The 9592-nt window shown below is 42.6% G+C and overlaps 1 protein-coding gene across 1 annotated transcript; it reads left to right on the plus strand.

Moving 5' to 3' along the window:
* The first annotated feature begins 7808 nt into the window (after nt 1–7808).
* MAGEH1 (MAGE family member H1) lies at nt 7809–9284 on the plus strand. The gene has a single exon (XM_040235400.1). It carries the CDS (start codon nt 8096–8098, stop codon nt 8753–8755), a length of 660 nt encoding a protein of 219 aa, XP_040091334.1. The 5' UTR covers nt 7809–8095; the 3' UTR covers nt 8756–9284.
* The last annotated feature ends 308 nt before the right edge of the window (nt 9285–9592 follow it).

Below are 9592 nucleotides of genomic sequence, written 5' to 3' on the forward strand. Positions count from 1 at the left end.
TGGGTAGCTGTTCCCTTCTCTGGGGGATTTTCCCAATCCAGGGATCAAACCCAGGTCTCCCACTTTGCAAGTGGATTCTTTAGCAGCTGACCCATCAAGGAAAACCAAGAGAATTTCCTCCAAGGCACAGATGCCATGGATGATATCTAGTCTTCCCACAATAACCAGTATGCTGGGAGAGGCTGAGCAATAGTGAGGTTTCTGCAGCCATCTGAAATTCAATGATCCTACTAAACCTAACAAAGCCCTTCCCCTCTTCTCCTAAAAGGCCAAGGCACCTAAAAAAAGAGCAAGACAGCCAATCTGCTTCTCCTCCGGCATCCCTAATATCATCACTTACCCAAACTAGAAAACTGGGAGGCCCACTTACCCTGTTTATTCCCCTCACTAACCAGCTCCAAGAAATCTTCAAGACTTGCTGATTTGGTCTTCAGATCACTCTGGAATCCATTCCCTTCTCTCCATCTTCACTACCAACACTCTTTTTCAAGTACCAATATCAATAGCCAAGATGAAAGCAACAGCCTCTAATGTGGTCTTCCATCCACCACTCCCACCTCCCTCAGAGTCTATTCTCCACACTGCAGCCAAAGAGGCTTTGCTAAATCACTGATCTGACCTGACCAGTCCCACACAGGAAACGATTCAGTGCTATTTAATTTAGTGGCTTTGGGATAATATTCAACCACCCTTATACATCAGGAAGCAACAGTTAGAACTGGACATGGAACAACAGACTGGTTCTAAATAGGAAAAGGAGTATGTCAAGGCTGTATGTTGTCACCCTGCTTATTTAACTTACATGCAGAGTACATCATGAGAAATGCTGGGCTGGAAGAAGCACAAGCTGGAATCAAGATTGCCAGGAGAAATATCAACAACCTCAGATATGCAGATGACACCACCCTTATGTCAGAAAGTGAAGAGGAACTAAAGAGCCTCTTGATGAAAGTGAAAGAGGAGAGTGAAAACTTTGGCTTAAAGCTCAACATTCAGAAAACGAAGATCATGGCATCTGGTCCCATCACTTCATGGGAAGTAGATGGGGAAACAGTGGAAACAGTGTCAGACTTTATTTTTTGGGCTCCAAAATCACGGCAGATGGTGATTGCAGCCATGAAATTAAAAGACGCTTACTCCTTGGAAGGAAAGTTATGACCAACCTAGATAGAATATTGAAAAGCAGAGACATTACTTTGCCAACAGATCCGTCTAGTCAAGGCTATGGTTTTTCCAGTAGACATGTATGGATGTGAGAGTTGGACTGTGAAGAAAGCTAAGTGCCAAAGAATTGATGTTTTTGAACTGTGGTGTTGGAGAAGACTCTTAAGAGTCCCTTGGACTGCAAGAAAATCCAACCAGTCCATTCTAAAGGCGATCAGTCCTGTGTGTTCTTTGGAAGGACTGATACCAAAGATGAAACTCCAATACTTTGGCCACCTCATGCGAAGAGTTGACTCATTGGAAAAGACCCTGATGCTGGGAGGGATTGGAGGCAGGAGGAGAAGGGGATAACAGAGGATGAGATGGCTGGATGGCATGACCGACTTGATGGACATGAGTTTGAGTAAACTCTGGGAATTGATGATGGATGGATGGGGGGCCTGGCATGCTGCGATTCATGGGGTCACAAAGAATCGGACATAACTGAGCAACTGACCTGAACTGAACCCTTATACATCATAGAATTATTTAATCAGGCACATCTTTGTTTCCTATTTAAGATTCAGAGAAAGTGGTAAACCACCTTGATTTCGACTGAAGTAGAAGTAAGATTTTAATCATTTATCAAAAATCCTGAACATAAACTTGGCTCTCATACTCCATTGGATATACCACTCTTTTAAACAAAATCCCAGTACACAAGTGATTCAACTGTTATTGTAGCATTGCTTGCAGAGGGGACAAATAGCTAGGAGACACAGTGTACCAGGCCAACAGATGGATGACTGAAGAGATTATAGTAAAATTACTACAAGGGACGTCATGAAAGAATTACAGGTATAGGTCAAGTAAATATTGTTGCTAATTAGGAAAAAGAATGAAGTGAAAATTATATATAGAATGATCTATTTTTTTTAATGAAATGGAATAGGAAACTTTATGGTCTATCTAAACACATCCATGCAGATACACCCAGTAAGTCCACTCTTAAATGGTGACCCTAGAGGTCCATGCTGTGTTCTTAGAGGACGGGTACAGAAAGACTGATAAGAGCTCTGCCTTTTTTATTTATTTTTCTGGAAAGAAAAAAAGGAAACTGAAAAACTCTGGATCATCCGGAGAAAGATAAATTGCAAATACTGACAGAAATAGTGTACAAACATGAAAAGGACCTCAAGCTACATCTGTCAATTTGTATAAACATTTTAAGAACTCCTATATAATGTGTATGAACACAGAAATAGGTAGCAAATATGTACAACTCAATCTGGATATAATAGTTACTGAATTCATGACAGCAAACCCCACTAAAGAAGGAGAGAGTGGTGTCGATCTGGGAAGAGGTAAAATGAAGGCTCGGGGCTTTCCAGGTGGCTCCAGTGGTGAAGCACTTGCCTGCCAAAGCAGGAGACATAAGAGACACTGGTTCGATCCCTAGGTCAGGAAGATTCCAGGAGGAGAAGTGTCAAACCATCCCAGTATTCCTGCCTGGGGAATCCCATGGACAGAGGAGGCTGGTGGGCTACAGTCCATTGGGTTGCAAAGAGTCAGACACGACTAAAGTAACTTAGCATGCATGCAATGTAAAAATGAGACCAGGGTAGGACCTAATTTTTAAATCTGACATAGCAGGGCATTGGTTATGCAGATGTTCATAATATTAATCTTATTCTTATCCCTATGTTTGTGATTAATTTGCAGTAAAAAGTTCTATTCTCAAACCCAGCAAATAATCCTCAAAAGTAACTACATGGTTTTTGTTTCATGATGGTAGGATTCACATGCTATATAGACTTCCTGACAAATCCTAATTCTGAGAAATTGTAAAATAAGTCCACAGTTACACTGTGAAATGATTAAGAGAAATTTTTCTTCAACAGACTAGAAATAGTGAGAAGTCCTTGAAAGAGAGCCATCAGATGGGGTCAGACTCACTTGTTCAAGTAGTAGTGGCCTGCAGTCTGTTCAATGGTTCTTGTAAATGAAGTAACTGGCCCAAGTGTCCTCTCTGCCCTTGGGAGGCGCTTGCAAGAATCAGAGCAGGGACTACAGGCAACTGAAAGATGATTAGTTAGAGCTTAGGAGTGGTGTGGGTGACCCCTGCATTTCCATCTCCATCTTACCCCCAGCACTTACAGCCAGGTCGTGACTATGGTGATATCTACCCAGGTGAGAGCAATGCCTAAGGAGACTTAGGCTACAGCCAAGACAATGTGTGGAACAGGATGGTTACTAGTCAACACCAGGGAAGAACAGGGTGCATTGACACCCACAAGAATTACTGCCAAGGTATCCAGTCCAGTGTCATAACCCACTCTAGTCCCTCCCAATACTTTCACTGAAAATATGGCAATAATATAAATTCACCTGAACAGTAATCATAGTTCTTATTCACTAGGCACTCCCAAGGAGTGAGGTACGCATATCCCTTATGCATTAGTTTACTTTTGCTGATGTAACAAAGCACTACAAAATTAATGGCTTAAGGCAATCAAATTTATTATTTTAGAGTTCTAGGAGTCAGAAGTCTGAAATGTGCCTGCAGGTCTATGTTCCTTCTGGAGGCTCTAGGGGAGAATCCATTTCTTTGTCTGCTCCAGCTTCTAGAGGCCTCCTACATTCTTAAGCTCATACGCTTTTCCTCCATCAACAAGGCCAGGAATGTAGCATCTTCTCTCCTCTTTGATCTCTGCTTCCACCCTTAGGTCTTTTCCTGAATCTAACCCTGCTGTCCTCCTTCTGTAAGGACTCTGTGTTTACCTTGGGTCCTGGATAAACCTCCTCTAAAGATCCTGAACTTAACCACACCTGCAAAATTCCCTTTCATCATACAAGGTAGCATATTCACAGATTCTGGGGATAGGGATGTGGACATCTTTGAGAACTAGGGGGAAATTATCAACCTACCTCATCTTGCATGACTTATCTCCCTTTAATCTTCCCAATTAAACTGTGATATGCTTGTTCACAGATGGAGAAACTGAGGCCTATGAAGATTAAATAATGTGCTGGACTTGACACAGCTTGGAAGAGGTGAAGCCAAGTATCAAAAATCTAGCAAGGTGAGTAAGGATCCTTGCCTTGACTTTCCACACATCTGTCCCTTTTCTCACATCTTTCCCTTCTGTTCTTATCCCAAGGGATCAAGAACACTTCGTTTCATGTTAAGCCTTCTTGTACCACCAAATGTGCACTCAATTGGAGCAGTTGTGAGGTATGCTATTGGCAGCAGGTGGAACTTAGAAATCTGAAAGTGTGAGCCCCAATACTGACATTCAACAGGAGAGTTAATCTCTCTCTAGCTTCACTGGTATTGAAAGTTGCTATAAAGTTTCCAGTTTGGATATAGTCTAGGCACATGGCTTACCACAGCAATGTTAGTCTCCCTCCCCTCTTTGTACTTCTCAGGCCCTCACAAGTCACTGCTCTTCTTTTGTCATGTGCTACTTACTCCAGACAGACCTGCGGTCCACAATGTCCCAAGGCATGGTTTTATGATTTCCTCCTGTTAATATCATTCCTGGCAATATTCTTGCTATGAAAAATACTGTGCTTCTTGACTAATAACCTCCGTGGCCTGCCTTACATAAACATGATTTCTGTTAAGCTTTTGGGAACACTGAGAGTAGCTCACAATCTAAAGCCTGTTCCTTTTAGGAAAGCTGTTAAGAGCTGCAGCCCAAGGTTGTGCTCTGCTTAAGCATAGGCTCTTATCTACCCAGGAACTGTGCAGAGTTGCCTTGTCTTGTTGCAGGTTGGAGCAAAAGTTCAGTAAGCTGAATAGTGACAGTGAAATGGTACCCCCTCACAGTCAGCTGGTTGGTTGGCAGAAGGCAATGCAACAGCAAGAATATACCACCTCAAGTTGGTTTATGGAGAGCATTCACCAAGAGGAGGTCTTGGTAGGCTCTGGGTATAAAGAAAACTTGAGTTAGAAAGTGACTCTTGGAAGAAAATAAGTTTGCTGGATTGTATTTCCATCAGAAGGGAGAAATATAAGTAACCTCAGATATGCATATGCCACCATCCTAAAGGCAGCAAGCAGAGAGGAATTAAAGAGCCTCTTGATGAAGGTGAAAGAGGACAGTAGGAGGGAACATGGGTAAACCTATGGCTGATTCATGTTGGTGTTTGGTAGAAACCAAGGCAATTCTGTAAAGCAATTATCCTTCAATTAAAAGTAAATAAAAATTTGAAAAGCTGGCTTAAAATTCAATATTCAAAAACACTAAGATCATGGCATCTGGTCCCATCACTTCATGGCAAATAGAGGGGGGGAAATGGAAACAGTTGCAGACTTTATTTTCTTGAGCTCCAAAATCACTGTGGACTGTGATTTTAAAAGTTGTTTGCTCCTTCAACTAAAAGCTATGACAAACATAGACAGTGTATTAAAAAGCAAAGCCATCATTTTGCTGACAAAGTCCATATAGTCAAAGCTAGGTTTTTTCCAGTAGTGATGTAGCAATGTGAGTTGGACCATAAAGAAGGGTGAGCACCAAAGAATTGATGCTTTTGAACTGTGGTGTTGGAGAAGACTCTTGAGAGTCCCTTTGACTGCAAGGAGATCCAACCAGTCCATCCTAAAGGAAATCAACCCTGAATATTCATTATAAGGACTGATGCTGAAGCCCCAGTATTTTGGCCATTTGATGTGAAGAGCTGACTCATTGGAAAAGACCCTGATGCTGTGAAAGATTGAGGGCAGGAGAAGTGGGCAACAGAGGAAGAAATGGTTGGATGGCATCATGGACTCAATGGACATGAATTTGAGCAAACTCTGGGAATTAGTAAAGGTCAGGGAAGCCTGGCGTGCTTCAGTCCATGGGGTAGCAAAGGGTTAGACATGACTGAGTGAACAACAAGAACATCAGAATGGAGAAGCTATTTGAAACAATATGGGTGGTTTTGTAATACTCTGGTCACACAGATTCACAAATTGCAAACACAAAACAAATGAACAGAAAACATACAAAGAAGAAACATCTGAACTCAGAGAAAACTGTTTTAACTCAGGGTCACCCGTATATGCTGTTGGATTTGAAGAGAGCCTAACAAAAAGCCTCACATTCAAAGCAACAGCAGTTACCTTTCCTGCTTGTTCAGAGGACAAGTCACAGAACACAGATGTTAGGTAAACTCATGAAGCTTGTAAGTGACAGGTACTGGGCCAGAACTCATATTCCCATGTCTGGGATTAATGCTTGTTCTTCAATACCAGGCATTCCCTTTCTACACATGTACAGAAGACTGGACCTTGCTGGGTGAGATGCAGTTGGCAATTCTGCTTTCTTAAAGGGACACACTTTCCCAGTCATGAATTTATTCACTGGGTGAAGTCATAACTTATTCTACCAACTCTATCAAGGGCTAGGGCATATCAGGGGGAGAGTTAGGGTCCCTTCCCACATTGTGACTACAATCTGAAATACTGTCAAGCAAATATTTAATCCCCTCCAGACAAACAGTTATAAATATTCATTTCCTTTTAAAAAGTTCAAGTGAAAACATGAGCAAAATCTTCCTTGTCGTGTATCCTTCAACATTCATTTGTTTATTAAATTCTGCTCTCACACACTGCTTGAAACACGTTCAGAGAGACAAAGGCTGTGCTTTTTGTGTGATAAGGGCTTTGTGTTTATTATCTCGTTTAATTCTCACAACCTTATGAGACCACTGGTATTTTAATTAACGCTATTTATAGATGAGGCAATGGAGGCTTAGAGAAGTCAAGTGACTTGTGCAAAATAATGTCCTTGGAAAGACATAAGTAAGGTACGGAGTGTTTGCTATAGAGAGAACAAACTGGTTCATTACTCTTTTGCACAGATGAAGAGGAGCTTCATGGAGGAAGAGGCCTCTGAGCAAGCAGTTGGAATTTAGGTAGTTGGAGATGAGAGAAAAGGCAATTCATGCAGAGGAAACAGTGAGCCATTGTTTCAGTGACCTGAAATGGATACAATTCAGAGTAGGTTTTGAATTATATTTGGATAATAGAATGAAAGAAAGAGAAGTAAGTCAGGTATTCAGATAGACAGGAGCAAAAAAAACCTTGGCGCCAACCTGAACTCCACCACCCACTCTGTATTCACCACTTTCATCCAGTCTCTAAAGCCTGCCAATGAGCACCTTTAAAATGTCTGTCTTTCCATCCCCATGGCAACCACCTTAAGGCTCATTTTCATTCTCTCTTGCTTCTTAACTCTAAATACTTCCTAAATGACCTGCCAGACAATCGTCTGCTCCTTTGTGGCTGTACAAATGCAAGTCTGATTCTGTCAGTGCCCTGCTTAATAACCTCATGAATATATAACACTTTAAAGGCTCTGCACCTGGAATTATAGACACTTTCCAAGACAGGAAAGGAGAGCTGGGAGTAGCTGATTCCTTCCAAGAATACACTCATGCGCCTCCCACACTGTCTCATATACACCCTCAGCCTGAAAATGGAGTAGATACACACTCTTTCCCAGGACCTGCCAACCAATCTCGTACAAGACTGAAAAATGAAGGAACACTAATCTATTTATTTCTCGTTGCATACCACAGCCCTCGCCAATCCCAAATCATCTTTTCTGCCTTAGTCCCACCCCTGCCTTGGCTTGTCCGTTCTTCTATCTGACAGCGGAAGTCTGCCTGAACGAACCGCCCACTTCCTTTTCGAGTTTGGAGATTGCGTGGCAGGTTCAGCGGAGTCAATTCAGCTTTGCATTCTCGGGCTTTGCTGCTGGGGCGAGTGCTGGGGGCTGTTGCTCCGGCAAGTCGGCTTACGTGGGTGTTAGCTTGTTTGCTGAGAACGTCTCGCTTGTTGTTACAAAGACTACTTATGTTGGTGGCTTCAGCGGCGGCACCCCTTTAAGGTAAAGATAGCTGCTTTCTGCAGGCATCTTACTCTAGGATTGCTATAGACTCCGTGCCCTTAGTAGAAGACATGCCACGGGGACGAAAGAGCCGGCGTCGCCGTAACGCAAGGGCCGCAGAGGAGAACCGCAACAGTCGTAAGATTCAGGCCTCAGAAACCTCTGAGACCCCGATGGCCGCCTCTGTGGGCTCGAGCACCCCGGAGGACGACCTGAGCTGCCCAGAGGAAGACCCAAGCACACCAGAGGAGACCTCCACTACTCCTGAGAAATCCTTGAGCACTGCTCAAGCGCAGAAGCCCTCGGTAGCCCGGAGCAACTTTCAAGGCACCAAGAAAAGTCTCCTGATGTCTATATTAGCCCTCATCTTCATCATGGGCAACAGCGCCAAGGAGGCCCTGGTCTGGAAAGTGCTAGGAAAGTTGGGGATGCAGCCTGGCCAGCAGCACAGCATCTTTGGAGATCCAAAGAAGGTCGTTACAGAAGAGTTTGTGCGCAGAGGGTACCTGATTTATAAGCCGGTGCCCCGTAGCAGCCCCGTGGAGTACGAGTTCTTCTGGGGACCTAGAGCACACGTGGAATCAAGCAAGCTGAAAGTCATGCACTTTGTGGCAAGGGTGCGTAACCGGTGCTCCAAGGACTGGCCATGTAATTACGATTGGGATTCTGATGATGATGCAGAAGTTGAGGCTATCCTCAATTCAGGTGCGAGAGGTTATTCTGCTCCTTAGGGAAATATGCAGCACACACATGAGGGAGGTTTAAAAGAGCTTCAAAGGTACTCCCCAAGAGGTTGATCATTTGGGTCATGAGTTGAATATAATGGGGAGGGGGCACTGTATTTCCTACTTGTGATCAACAAATTGTTTGAGAAATAGAACGTTTACTTTAGACATTGTAAATTTTATTCCGTAATACAGTGTTGATTAAGATCACAATATGTTTTAAAATATGATTGAAGAAAAGATATTTTCCTTTATTTTCTGTCATTGAGATTTAGTATAACAGTTTTGCTAACGTTTTAAAATGAAGTCTATCCATTATATTATATGATTGGGCACATATTTTCTATCATTAAAATAGGCTGCTCTTAAAAGTACTGATATAACCGGTAAATTGTGAGAGAAGAATGAAAGAATTATTTTATGTCCTACCTTTCTGAAACCTGTGTCTCCTGTTGTGTAAAGAATACAGACAACCATCTTGACTTTGTATAATTACTGCAGAAAATAGAAAAAAATAAAAGCTTAGAGATGAGGACATTTTGTCCAATTATTGGCCATGAGTTATGGGTGAGGCACCAATGTAGGTTCTGGGAATACTCATGAGGCACAGCTCTCAGTTCTAAAGAATGTTCCAGATTATGTGAGAGAGAAATTTGTAAACTGGCAGTGTGGTAAACGCTGTAATAAGGAGTGAGCATGGGGTACCATGAAAATGTAGAAAAGTTTATGTGACCTCTATTGGAGGGTAGGACAGGAAAGAGGGCATCATAGGGTACTATGAAAATCCAAGAGATGTTTAAATAAGCTTGAGGGAGCCTGAAAGGGGCATTATAGCATACTATG

This window comes from Oryx dammah, unplaced genomic scaffold (assembly GCF_014754425.2).
Source record: "Oryx dammah isolate SB20612 unplaced genomic scaffold, SCBI_Odam_1.1 HiC_scaffold_256, whole genome shotgun sequence".
NCBI lineage: Eukaryota > Metazoa > Chordata > Mammalia > Artiodactyla > Bovidae > Oryx > Oryx dammah.

What these genes read in the sequence shown, in the direction of transcription:
- MAGEH1 (XM_040235400.1), top strand. Translation starts at nt 8,096, where the DNA reads ATGCCACGGGGACGAAAGAGCCGGCGTCGCCGTAACGCAAGGGCCGCA.